The sequence below is a fragment of the Trichophyton benhamiae genome (assembly GCF_000151125.1).
Source record: "Trichophyton benhamiae CBS 112371 chromosome Unknown contix00378_25.r1.exp, whole genome shotgun sequence".
NCBI lineage: Eukaryota > Fungi > Ascomycota > Eurotiomycetes > Onygenales > Arthrodermataceae > Trichophyton > Trichophyton benhamiae.
Window position 1 is genome coordinate 417,055 of NW_003315106.1, and position 13,375 is coordinate 430,429.

At 49.5% G+C, this 13,375-nt stretch overlaps 5 protein-coding genes across 5 annotated transcripts; 2 read left to right on the top strand and 3 right to left on the bottom strand.

The window, feature by feature from the left end:
• Positions 1-1,642: 1,642 nt before the first annotated feature.
• On the bottom strand, positions 1,643-3,781 carry ARB_07339 (uncharacterized protein; the record flags this gene model as incomplete). The annotated part of the gene is made up of 1 exon (XM_003014732.1): positions 1,643-3,781. The coding sequence occupies one exon, from the start codon at positions 3,779-3,781 to the stop codon at positions 1,643-1,645; it is 2,139 nt and encodes a 712-aa protein (XP_003014778.1).
• A 2,357-nt stretch (positions 3,782-6,138) lies between these two features.
• On the bottom strand, positions 6,139-7,934 carry ARB_07340 (uncharacterized protein; the record flags this gene model as incomplete). Its single annotated transcript, XM_003014733.1, has 2 exons — positions 6,139-7,246; positions 7,327-7,934. The coding sequence occupies 2 exons, from the start codon at positions 7,932-7,934 to the stop codon at positions 6,139-6,141; spliced, it is 1,716 nt and encodes a 571-aa protein (XP_003014779.1).
• Positions 7,935-8,409: 475 nt separating this feature from the next.
• ARB_07341 (uncharacterized protein) lies at positions 8,410-8,636 on the top strand (the record flags this gene model as incomplete). Its single annotated transcript, XM_003014734.1, has 2 exons — positions 8,410-8,416; positions 8,485-8,636. The coding sequence occupies 2 exons, from the start codon at positions 8,410-8,412 to the stop codon at positions 8,634-8,636; spliced, it is 159 nt and encodes a 52-aa protein (XP_003014780.1).
• Positions 8,637-9,333: 697 nt separating this feature from the next.
• On the bottom strand, positions 9,334-10,596 carry ARB_07342 (uncharacterized protein; the record flags this gene model as incomplete). Its single annotated transcript, XM_003014735.1, has 4 exons — positions 9,334-9,817; positions 9,852-10,013; positions 10,077-10,133; positions 10,223-10,596. 4 exons carry the CDS (start codon positions 10,594-10,596, stop codon positions 9,334-9,336), a joined length of 1,077 nt encoding a protein of 358 aa, XP_003014781.1.
• A 945-nt stretch (positions 10,597-11,541) lies between these two features.
• Positions 11,542-11,736, top strand: ARB_07343 (uncharacterized protein; the record flags this gene model as incomplete). Its single annotated transcript, XM_003014736.1, has 1 exon — positions 11,542-11,736. The coding sequence occupies one exon, from the start codon at positions 11,542-11,544 to the stop codon at positions 11,734-11,736; it is 195 nt and encodes a 64-aa protein (XP_003014782.1).
• Between the last annotated feature and the right edge of the window lie 1,639 nt (positions 11,737-13,375).

Sequence of the window (13,375 nt, forward strand, 5' to 3'; positions counted from 1 at the left end):
AGAATATACACTGTCCAGAGGGATGTTGCTCTAAATATGGAGTTTGTGGTTATGGTCCTGACTGTAAGTGCTTAAATACTACAAATTTTCGTTGGAGTACTTTTTTACTAAACTTAAGAGTATAAAGTTTGCGCTCCTGAAAACTGTTTATCGGCTTGTGACCGTAAATTGGAATGCGACCCCGGAGATTTCGGACTACAATATACACAGAAATCCAAATGTCCCCTGAACGTTTGCTGCAGCAAGTATGTTTTTCGCCCCCATTTTTGACGGTGTCTAACATCCCACAGGTATGGCTTTTGCGGAACAACAAAAGCATTTTGTGGTACGGCAGAATAATTTTGTGTCTACCTCTTAAATTCTAAGAATTTTATTTAATGAGAATTTTACAGGAGACGCCAAAGTCGATCGCCCAAATTGCCCATGCCAGAGTACCCTACACAGGGTTGTTGGTTATTATGAAGGCTTTGGGACTAAAAGACCGTGTAATTCGATATGTCCCGAATTTATACCCCTAGTATTTACCCGTATCAATTATGCCTTCGCACTGATTGACCCGATCACATTTCATGTCGTTCCGGCAACTTTAAGCGATGTTGACCTTATGAAATGAGTCCCTGCACTTAAGAGACGTGACCTCTTCCTCAAAGTTAACATAGCACTCCGGGGCTGGGCGTTCAACGATCCTGTGCCAACAGCCACTACTTTTTCAGATCTAGCTGGGGCTGAAGCTATCCAACATAACTTTTCTAAATCGCTTATATCATTTATGGCGACATATGACTTTGATGGAGTAAATATTTACTAGGAGTATCTTGTTAATAAGGATAGGGGCGGCCGGCCAGAAGACTTCGAAAATTTCACAACGTTTATAGCCAATTTGAAAAGCGCTCTCAAGTCAACCAGCGGTAGAGAGGAGCCCAGCCTTACTCTCCCTGCATGATACTGGTACCTCCAACATTTTGGTTTGAAAAGTCTATCATCCTATATTGACTACTTTAACGCCATATCCTATGGTCCACATAGGACTTAGGATAAATATTAGGACCATATATATACGGGTGTGTTCAACCCAACCCCTTAAAGCATCCCCTATCGAACCCACGGAAACATGTAGTAAACAGAGTGCACCACCAGTGGAGCGGAAATATAACCACCTTAAAAGGTGCTCCGGTTCAAATGGTTGACTGCTAACATCAATCCTTAGAAAGAAAGGGAATTAAATATACTCTAAAATTTGATATAGGGAAGAATTTGTAAACCAGAAAGCGATAAGGCTCTGCTTCAATGTCATTGTGAACCATTGACGGGGTAAATTGTGTATCCGTGAACACGGTTGGATTAGCACAAGAGTGAGCTCGCAATGAAAGGGGTCCAGGGACTGAATCAGAAATGCTTAGCAAGGCGAGAGACTAATAGGACAATGACCTGGCCAACGAGGGGTGGGTAATCGTTTCATTAGCAGCTAAAGCCATGCATAATCGTTCTAATTTAGCTAAGATTATTTTCAGGCTGTATCATTAAAAGATGAAGAACATTGGAAGCCAACGGAATGAAAGGACAAAAGACTTAGGGAAACAAAAACATCACGACTCGAAGTTTCCTCCTTGTAGTAAAATCTAGATGCATCCTCCTCCCGAATCTAGATTGATGATTTGGTAGAAGGATAAGGACGCTTTGGATGAGGGTTTGTAAAGGGGAGAAGGTCTTTTGAATCCCTCTTCCGATTTGGAGTTTTTGGCCTCTTCCCAGAGATACTATAGGCCTCCAAGTATGATTTATCACGATATGCCCTCTTCTCGAGTGAAACCCAAAGACTAAAATGAAGTATTAAGCTCTGGACAGCAGCAGTGCGCCATTTTTGTATGAACTCCCAAGCTGACTCTCGATCTGCTCCTAAGAGAATATCCATTTCGATTTGGACCTGTGGGTCCGTGTAGGGCCGCTGCAGGAGGATTGCATCTGAAAGAGGGCTTAGCCCTCGTAATGATGTTGCAATGTTATAAGGAAGACGCGCCGTTGTTAGTGGTTTATTTCTAACGATGTCCCATTTTACTGCTTGGTACTTATCCCTCAATTGCTTGACTTGTTCTTCCGTGGTTAAATTACCAACACAATTCAGATCATTTTTCCAAATAAGCGGAAGAAGAGTCGGCTGGAACAGAAGTCCATAATCGTTTTTTCTTGACGTAATATATACCTCATTTTGGCCATTTTGTGTGATACGAGATCGATTAAGGAGGCCGTTAGGAAGATTGTTGGGCCTCTTGGAAACTGGCTGCGGGAGGGCAGCAAGTTCTTTCTTGCCTTTCTGGAGGCAAACATTAAGGATCCATAGTACAGGATCCACCTCTAGCAATTGGTGGAGAAGCCCATACTGGTGGCTTTGTAAACTAGCCTCATTGCCGTCGTGGTGGAAGGTGAACATTTTGGCTTCAAGATCCGCAAGCTGATATAATGATTTGCCTTTGTATATCGAGTCATCCCACCAATTGAATACATGGTCGATGTTCATATAGCCAGTCGCAAGGATTTCTTTGACCTTTCCCGGGCTAGAACAGCCCATGCGACGAAAAATATCGTCTAGGATGCTAGCAATTTCGTTCTTAGAGAGATCAATAGCCACAACGTTGATCCGATCCTGAACATCAGGTTCAGTTTCAATGAGACTAATGTCCGAATCTGTATCAGTCTCCTGGCCCTTATTGTTCGATTCTATCCCTTCGGCTTCGGAGCCCATGCTTTTCTCTTCATTCTGAATGCCGTGCTCAATTTCGTTGAAAGTAAGATTCGTATCTGGCCCCTGATCCTCTTTGTCTAATTCTATTTCTTCCGTAGCGTGCTGCCTCATGCTACTCTCTGCATTCTGGATACCGGATTCATTATCAGCTTCTGAGCGCTGTCCCTTTGGTAGGTCTAGGCGATTCTTGGGAACACCACTTTTCCAAATTCTTCCCGCTTTTCCTGCTTTCTCCCCAGCCCGTTGCGTCTTTTTAGAAGTTTCGGCTTCAGCGGCTTCGGCTTCGGCTCCGGCTGCGTCTTGTGGATTAGGTGCTTCATCGTCATCTCCAGCTTCGGAGGATGACAAACCGCTGTCGCTCGGCTCTTCGATGATAGCGCGAGGGAGCTGGGGAATATCTGGACGGGAATTCCACTCAAATGACGCATGATCTGTAATTAGATTAGTTGAGCTGTCTGTAGTTCGTGCCCGAAGTAAACCATAAGAGTCTAAGTAGACTCCAAGCGAATCAAGCTTGTCAGCTGTAACCGGCTGTAGCGCTGGAGCCTCCTTTGATATTCCTATGGCCCTTTGTAAATCAACCAGACCTGGTTCCAGGTATAGTGATTTCCCTGAACGCATATTGTCAAGCCGTTCAACCACCGCATGCACAATAAACTCGGCCGCACGGGTATAGTCCGGACATTGGCGCGCTAACCTTCCAGCTGCTTTCGTCCAGCCCTGAGCTGAGTTGAATTGTAAGAAGTGGCTGCCATTCTGTCCCCAGGCTTTTACCACCGATTGCCGTGCTTTTTGTACGGCATTTTGATTCTTGTTCGCATTTTTGATTGCCGCCGTGACTTTATGCCAAATGTGGCGATACTCGGGGGTTTTTTTGAATTTAGGAAAATATGAGCCGAGAGTCTCTTGGCCCACTGCATATATATCGAGAAGGACCTTATCCCTTGCGTTTTCGTGTTGTTCGACGGCCGCAGTTACCTGCGCTACGGCCTCGTTCAGAAGTTCGATATATTTTTTTTGGGGGGCAACTCGTTTGACCATCTTCTAAGAGCCAAATTTAGCTCTTCGGGGGTTCTAAAAGAACCCCCTGACACAACAACAGCGGGTGATACGGGCACAGGGGACCCAATAATAGCCTGGGTCTCCATAATCTCCCTGTTGTCAGAAACCTGGGTCTCCATAATCTCCTTGGCGTCAGAAACCTGGGTCTCCATAATGTCCTTGGCGTCAGAAGCTTGAAATCAGTCGACGTTTAATATAGAGACAACCACTGGTTAAATACTCCTGATCGCTCAGTCTGGGTTGCGAAGTAGATGTAGTTGTTGTATTGAAGAACTTTGCGGAGAGTAAGTTCGTTGAAAAAAAATTCTACTTGAATAGAAAGTCGAACTGGTTTGATCGAAAACAGAGCCTCCTGAAAGAGCTGTTTAAAAAAGCTCTCAGAAACCGTATCTTCAGTCAAAATCTCACTTGACAAGGGGTCACTTGTGACTAGCAGCGTTGTCAAAGCATCTGAATTCTGTTTGGTTTAAATGAGAGGTGAGGTCCTATATCGGATACAAGTGAGGTTAAAGTAAATGGTAATATAAAAGAGATATAACGGCAAGGTACAAAGGGGCTAGCTTGCTCTTGATCATTATCAGCAAGTTTAAAATATGTAGAGAATCTGACTATCGGGGAACAGGAGATTTGGATTGGGACCATTCTGTATCGGGGGTACAGAATGAATTTTCGAATGTAATTTAAAGGGTTGATGGGCGATCCCCATAGGAATTGTTACCAAATATGGGTAATGGGGATTATGAACTTATGCCCATCCCTGTTAACAAACACCATACCCCAGATAACGAAGGCTAGTCGTCCATATCCTTGACAGAAAAGCCTCAACGAGGGCATATTGTCCAGCCCGGCTTTCATCGTTGCAAAAATACTCGAAACAATTCCATGTAACTTACCTTTGAGTGGTTTTATCGTTACCACTACTAGAAAATTGAACGGAATACTCATAGAACTGGGGCCGAGCTGCGGCCTTGTTGTAGATGGATTCACTCCAACAAGGAGAGGCCTGAACAAATAGGCTGATAAAGAGAGTAGAAAATACGAGACGCTATTGGCTGAAGGAATAATTATATACCCTTTCCTGCAGCTTCGTACTTGATATCATCGTCCGTGTCATATGGAAGGCTTTTGCCTGTAACTATTACCATTTAGTAGAAATAAAATTTAAGATGTATAAGGTAACTATACCCTTTTTAACACCACTTTCCCTAACTCTTGCAACAAGTTCTTCGTAAGAACAGTTATTTATTTCCTTAAGGGTCTCTTGGGCCCAGAGAAACCGCTCGTTCTGAATTTCTGACTCGGTTTTAGAGGCGGATGGTGCGTTCTTGGAGGGGGGGCTGGAAGTGTTGAAAGAGGCTCCGGCATTGCTAGAAAGTGCGGACGCATCGGTAGAACTGGCTGAGGTATGAGAATCCCCTGATGATACGCTGGAATACTCCGCTGGAATCCTTGCATCGGTGGCCTTTGGGCCTGGTCCTACTAACCTGGACATCCTGGGTATCTCAGTTGTTTTGCCGGCCGATTGAGACATAGGTCACATAGCAATCTTATTGAAAAAATCGACTGACAGAAGAGTCCAAGCAATTAGGATAGAGTAGTAAGGAGAAAATTATAACAGAAGCTCTATAAAGAGTACGGTAAGATGTTTTAGGGGCCAGAAGATATTAGCCGATTCTGGAGCTGAAAAGTAGATATGCTTTGTTGATGATATTGACGACTTGATGATGGCATTTGGGGTGACGCAACATGTAAGTTAGTGGCGTCAAAATGTATTAATTAACTACGTGACTGGTTTATATAAAACCGTTAAACCACCACTAGTAGATTCTATCCGCCCACGATAGACCGTAGTTAACTAGCTATCCAAATTCCGGAGCACTTATGCAGATGCAGGGATACTCGAATTTTTTCCTCCGTCGAGGGCTCTATATGTCTCTAGAGACATACTAATCCCAACCCCTAGCTTTATTACTATACTATTAGTAAATACTCTAAAGAGTTCCTAGATTAAGTATGTAAGCGTCTAGATATCTCTAGGGAAAGAAAGAGACGGGCCTACTTTTTTAGTTAAGAAGCGAGACTCCGGTAGTGATATTAAGAGTAGTATATACAGTGAATGGTAGACTCGTTGACACCGGCGATGCAATGCTCTGCATGTCTAAGAGAAAAGGTCGGGGAAAAAAAAAGGGGGGGAGTGGGAATCAAGAATCAGAAAAAGAACAAAAGGGAATCAAGAATCGGAAAAAGAACAAAAGGGAATCAAGAATCAGAAAAAGAACAAAAGGGAATCAAGGGTAGTACTTGGTGTGACACAGTTAATGCGTTGAACAAGGAGATCACCTCGTCATTCGTCCGCTGTTGGGATAGGGGTGCAGCTGGCGCTGCTGGGGATGTTTTCTGGCTGTTCGGTTGAGACGGGTGGTCCTCCATCTCTCATACCAGACTTCACGGCTGGCTTCACGCAGGTCTCCTCGCCACTCGCTGAAGACGTTATCCTTCAGTTTGACAAAGTCGCAGTGCTCTGGGTTGTACGGGTCAGCGAAACCCCAGGGGAAACGACGGCCGACCTTTTCGTTCTTGTTGTTCAGCGAGTGAGGGTCCGGGGAGAGGATGGAGAGAGGGAAGATCTGGTCGGCGGCCGATTCTTCTTCTGGCTCCTTAGCCGCTGCGCGGGCAGGCTTCTGTTTCTGTGCTTCCTCTGCATTGTCACCAGCGTCTTCCTTGCCGCCGTTATCAGCAGCCGGATCTTCCATCTGTTTGAGCAATTCGTCTTCGTCGTGCTCGTCAAACTCCTCGGAGGCGGAGTCTTCTTGCTCGTCCAGCGCCAGCACCTCCAAGGGGTTGATACCGGCCTGCTTCAAGCTGTTTCTGACCGTCTTCTTCAGGAATGCCATGTGGGCAGACGTAATGGTGTCGGCCTTGCTGATGATGGGGATGACGGTGGTCATGCTCTGCATCGTGCGGATAACCTGTATGTCCAGCTCGACGTCGAGTCCGCCGATGTACTGGCTGGCCTCCTTTGCCTGGCCTCGAGTGATGGCCTTCTTCGCCGCCTCGATGTTTGCATCCAGCCTGACCGGGTCGAGGATGAGAAAGGCGCAGTGGATGTGGGTGTCACGGACACCGGGTGCACGAACGACCTTCATCTCCTCGGCAAAGGTGTCTTCGAACTTGCTCTCCAGGAAGCCGGTGATCTCACGCAGCTGCAGGTCGACGATGTTCTTCTGCAGGCCCTCCGAGTCCCACAGCGTCAGCCCTATGCGTTCATTGTCGATCTCGGACTCGAGATAGTGGGAGGTGAATGGGGTTCCGGGCGACTGCGGACGAGGCTCCTCTTCCTCCACCGGCTTCGTCGGCCGCTTGCTCGGTGGCAGGGCCAGCGAGGTGCGCAGGAACTCGAGGAACGAGGTCTTGCCGCAGTTCTTCCCCCCAACCACAAGGATACTTGAAGAGATATATTATATTAGCCTTGACCAGAAACAAAAAAGCAAAGAAACAAAAACAAATGAACGTCTTATACTCACTTGTACGGAGTAGGGTCCTTTCGTCTCCTGACCCGCCTGGGGCTGTTGATCGTGCTCACGGCGCTGCTGGCATAGCTGTAGCGTCCACGGTGCGTCATGCTGTCCGAGGCAGCGTATGGGTCCCTGGACAAGGCGGCTCTGGCGCCTGGCGGCAGCGGGGGAACCGGCGGGGCGTCCATCACGGATCTCAGCTGGCTCGTCGACATGGCCTGCGGCTGCTGGAGGTGCTGGAGATGCTGGAGATGCTGGAGATGCTGCCCGTACGAGGAGGCCGCCCGCTCGCCGCCGAAGGAGTTCAGCTGCGGCGTCGGCGAGAGGGCCGGCAGGCGCGGCGCATGCTTCGACACAGCGGCGGCTTCTCGCTGGCGGCGCGCTTCTTCCTCCCTGGCCTGCTCGCGCAGCATTTTCTTGCTGATCTTGTTGGACGACTTGCGCTCCGTGACGTGCTCGGTCGACTTGGAGCGGCGCAGGAAGCCCAGCGAGGGCCGTCGGGGTCCCGCGGCGGGCTTGTTGGCGTTGGCGGCGGTGGTGGTGGTGTTGGTGCTGGTGGTGGTGATGCCGTTGGAGTCGCTGGGCGTGCGCGGCCGCGAGGGAAGCGAGGCCTGCATGGTGTCTCTCTTATTTATACAGCTGGCCTTTGTTCCTTGATCTCGCCCTTCAGTAGTATATCAGATCTCCTGCGTTGTCCGGGCTCCGGCGTCCTGGTCGGCGGTTGCACTGTGTGATGCCCGTGGTATCTACTACATCCAAACGGCCAGTCAGTATCGACGTCGCCAGCACAGCGTCACCGGGAGAGGCAGCAGGCTGTTCAATTCAGCTCGGCCAGGCGTACCACTGCTGTATCCAGAGAGAGTCCGGAGTCCCAGCTGTTGATTCTCGTTGAGTCCGCCGTTTCTCTGGACGAGTGTCCTGTCTTATGTAGACGCCGACGGCCACACGCAAGCCAGCGTCGGACAGCCAGACACTGACAGGCCGCTGCGATGGGTCGCGCGATGCAATGCACACTTGCAGTCGGCTCGAAGGAAGCAGGAGGCCCAGGCTCGCCGTCCTGGCGAAGGCGCTGACGCTGTGGCTGTTTTGTATATGCGTAGTTAGTTCTTCCAGCCCCCGTCAAGGTCAATTGACGACGCAGCGAGTGACAAAAGATCCGGCCGGCAGAGAAGGAGAGAAGAAGAGAAGAGAAGAAAGGAAAACGAGAGGACGGCGAGGACGAAGACAGCGAAGAAGAAGAAGAAGAAGAGGAAGAAGAAGAGGGAGAAGAAGAAAAGTCCAGGGGCGAGATGAAGGGGGCTCCAAGGCGAACCCGCTAGAGGCCGTCTTAGTGCCCTTTTTGCGCAGTTGCGATGTTGACGGTAATACTAATAATTACGAAGGAGGCGACATCCACTGGGCGGTTACATGTTATTTTTCGTCTTCGTTGCCGCCGTCGTCTATTCTCATATGCTTGCCTTGATTATCGTCTCTATATTATTATTCATTACGCTGTTATTGCTTGCTCTATCGCGGTGGTGTGGATGTTTGGAGTAGAAGAAAAACGGGGGCTCGTTCAGGGGTAAAAATGGCAGGATATCAACACGCGCTCGCAGCCACGGCTCATGGAGTTCGAGACAACCCATCGGCAGGCCAACCAGGCGGCAGGAAACGCCAGAAGACAGCTGGAGAGAGGCTCCGCAGCTCTGTCCGCGAGCACTGATTCGTCCAGGCCGCTGTGTGGCCGCTGTGTGCTCGTGAGAGTTGCCCATCTCCTCTTTAGCTTCGATCCCGGCTCGACCTGAAACGCACTAACAGTGACAGCTCAGGGGCATCTCCGGCCACGCAGTTCCGGAGAAGCATGGTCTTGTGAAGAGAATAATGCTTGGAAGGAGTGTTGAAGGCTGAAGGTTGCAAGCTGCAAGCTGCAGGTTAAACAGAAGACATATTTAGAGGGGGTATAGGAAACATTAACATCATCGTCACAGCATGAACATGAACAACATGGAAGACACGGAAGCAAAACGAGAAAAAGAATCATTCGAGAGGCTTGGAGTGCTTCTTGCTCTCGCGCTCGAGCTCCTCTTTGACAAGATCGGCCAGCATCTGCTTCCTCTTCTCTTCCTTTACAGCAGTCACCCACGGCAGGACGAGGCACAGCTTCACGCCGCTCGGACACACCTTCTCCCTCACGAGCTCCTTGAACATTGGGCCATCGGGTCCCGTTGAGTACTTGCGCTGGCCAAACAGCTCGATCTGGCCAGGAGCATCGTCCGGCAGCTGCTCGTCGCCCCAGTGGCCCTGGAAGTATAGCCAGTTGGTAGGCGTGTTGGGATCATAGGGAGTGAACAGGCCGGTTGTCGAGGAGTAGGAGTAGACATACGCGCTCAGGGTGGGATCCCATAGCGTGCCTTCGTCCGTCTCGTCCTCGAGGAACCCGGCGGGTAGATCTAACCCAGGAATTGTGTGGTCATGGGTTCTACCAAGGTTAGCACACATGGTTTTCTGCTGGACAAGAAGGCTTGTGATGGTGGGAGCATATAGGTAAGAGTTACCCGGCAGTGGCGTAGACGGCGTGGGTACCGTTGCCGCTGAAGCCAATTGGCCTCACTCCGCGCTTGTCCGTTGCGCTGTACTGGAATGCCTGGCCAGCGGCGTGCTGGCTGTACCAGATGGCCTCCGGCTTGCCGTCGCGGAAGCGGATCATATTGTGTTCCCTACCCGACGTTATTATTATTATTAACAGTCTACAGCGCATGTTCGTACATAGTTATACGTACCAGTCACCAACATGATCGCCGAACTCGATGCCCAGCACCGTGTTGCCCTGGTTGTACCTGTTTTTACCCATTCCTGTCAGCACCGGCTTTTGGCTTCGCAGGTCCACTGGCGTGCAGTTAATAGTAGTAGTATGACCGTTGCTTACGCATAAAAGTAGAAATAAAATGCATCAACGGTCTTGCCTTCGTCTCCGTGTTCCCGAACAACGATTGCAGACGAAACCGCTCCCTCGGTTTTGCCGTCCTTGTTCGGTTTGACGCCTCTGAACCAAGCTGGCAGAGCCTGGATGCCCTCTTTCGACGTGAGACACACCTTGTTCCCGCCCAGCTTGTTGAGCTGGTCAAGGTTATTGAGTGTGATGTCTGCCGGAACATTGGGAATGGCAACATGATCTATCATGGGAATCGAGTTCTTCAGCTGTGCTCCGATATCTGACGGCTGGTACGGATCTTGCGAGTGTATCCATATCAACGGAGCTATCCTTTCGTCAGCCAGACAGCACCAAATGGGGCAAAACATCGGACGAAAAGAAGGATCTAAAGAAAAAAAAAATCCTACCATATTTCATGACATAGTCCGGCACAGTAGCAGAGGGTGCTGGAGCAAGACACTGCTCTGCAGCGATGTAAACCGACGCAGCCGAGATGTTTCCTATTCCCAGGCCGAGTATCAACGCTGCCAGTGCGGGCCAAGCGCAATGCGACGGGCCACATTTACCCATCCTTTATCGATAGTTAACTAGTTACCGCCGCTGGTCCTTGTATCGATCCGGTTCTCTTTGCTTTTCAGCGAGCCCAGAGGCAGCCGTCTTGTCGTCAAAAGTGCTGAGTACGGAGTCGCAGGCTATAAGTATGTTTCTTGCAGGGCGTCTTGCCCGCGGTGGCCGCAGGACTGGGTCGTGATGCCCTCAGCAGATCAGCCACGGCGGACAGGCAAGGACAAGGCCGGACTCGCTCACGTTAACCATCGCATCACGTTGTGCCGGGCGCGGCCCTCTATGGCAGCGTGATAGATCGACTTTGGGGCCAGCGATCCGTTCGTACGCCAGCACCGGCCATCGTGGTTGTGGCATCCTTGCTTTGTCTCGGGGCTTGCGTCTAAATGGATCCCTTGAGATCGCGGGTCCGGCTGACGGCCTCGGGGGGCGGTTCCAACTGTAAAATCGTTGTGCCTGGGCCGCCGGCGCATCGCCACCACCCAGCAGCAGCGGCAGCATCAGCAACACCACCTATCGACCTTTTTTTCGCATGAAAAACGCTCTGGAAGAGAAGAGGATCGTCAGTAAATTCGATTTCAACGATGAAATTCGGGCGTTTTTTCGACTTTTTCCTGTAGATAAAATTTCCTCTTTGGGCCATCAAGGTATTGCTTATGTAAGGAAAAAGATGACAAATATCAAATGTCACATGATCAGGAATAATAGTCGTTCCTCCCGAGAAAATGATGACTAAATAATTACTCATCATGCTTATTTATCATGATTATTCAGCAGCTCCCTTGGGGAAAAAGATTGAAGAAGAAGAGAAAGAAGAGAAAGATGAAAGGACAACAAGGATGCGAGAAGGGGAAGAGAGGGAGACAGACACAAAGGGCGAAGGGGAGGAGAAGACGGAGACGAACACGACATCCCCATCCTTCAGCTTTTCTCCTTTTGCATGACAGCTTCACGTCAGAAGCGACCAAAGCGGCGGTGGTACGGCACAATGCACCATGCACCGTGCCGGCGTGCTGGATATTATGAGAAGCAGTCGGCTGTTTTGGGCGGTGGGTGGGATACGAAGAGGGCGTTGCCTGCTCGCCTGAATGGCAATGCTAGCTGGACCAGTCAATCAAGCTGGCGAGAAGAGTTGCTCTGGATGGCCTCTGAATGGCTGCTGCTCGAAGGAATGCGCACACCCACGCGGAATAGACAAAGCGACCTTGTACTTGACATATGCATGCTATGGGGAAATATAGTTACATATGTGCGTATGTATGCTGTATGTATGCTGTGCATCGCTAAATAATAGTAATTTACATACTGGCGAATCTTCTCTAGTCCTGGGTGATCAGCGCGAGCGGCCGGTGCACATTCTTGACCACGGATGTAATTGTCTTCTTTAGGATAATGGATGGGCGTGGGCCAGGGGGGTCCAGTAACAAGATGGAGTACGGAGTACTTGGGACATGAAGGGTGCCATAAAATATCACCTCTATCCTGTGTATCATGTCCTCTACGTCTTCCCGGAGACGGCACGCAGGGAAGAGGGGGTGAAACGGAGGAGACGGAGATGGATTGGCCAAATGTACATATGTTTGTATGTAAGTGGTGACAGCTGCCGGGCGTTGCTCGCGGTCTTGATTGTTATTTTCTTCAAAGTGTAGGCGCAGTACATGTACATGGATATGTGCGCTGTTGCAGGTAAGATAGTACGTACATGTACCCATCAGTGATATGGGTATCCATGGCATCCTAGTGGGTGTCACGCATAGTTTAGTGGAAAGGCCACCCTGCCGTGTGGGTAAGGGTGTGAAAGTGGAGAAAGACAGTTGCTAAAGGAGGGTGGCATCTTTCTCCCCCCCAACACACACGAGAACATGTAGGAGTAGGTAGAAGTAGAGTTAACTCTTTGAATGTATCCTGCTGCCAGGATATTGCAAGCTGAAGAAACGCAAAGCTACTCCGCCTATCTTCTTTCACTTCGGGTATGTAGACTCGGCTGTACCTCGGATTCAAGTTCACTCAACCATCCTTCATACTAGTCTTCTCTCAATCGGTCTCCTCGTTTTCCACAAAAAGCAGGTCTGTCCGCTATGGGCTAGAACAGGTCTCCAAACGGCACCGGCACGGCTAACTCCCGCTCGCCACGATATTGGGTAGGCTAAAGCCGATATCCTGGCCCACAGATGCCGTGCCCTATCAATTTCTCTGGTAGGCTAGGGTACCGATTAGAAGGTTGCCGACCAAACAAGCGACAAAGAGCAGAGTTAAGCCAGGAACATGGAAAAAAGAAAGCAAGGCGTGTATCTTAGTTCCATGGTTAGGGTTAGCTAGTTAGTTTGCTTTTGAGCGTTTTTTATTTTGTTTTCCTGATGGCTTGCAAAACTTCCCTAGGCCTCCACCATCACGCGTCCGTCCGCCTGGGGCTGACAGGCACGTACAACCAAGGCAAAGCCCCATAAGGTTCAGAGCTGGGCTGCGGCAATCATGACCAGTCCAGCCAATACCAACGATCCGGAATGACGGGAATACGCCAATAAGACCAACCAACCAGATGACCGGCTATAGATCTCTGCAATGCACTATCCTCCTGATTTC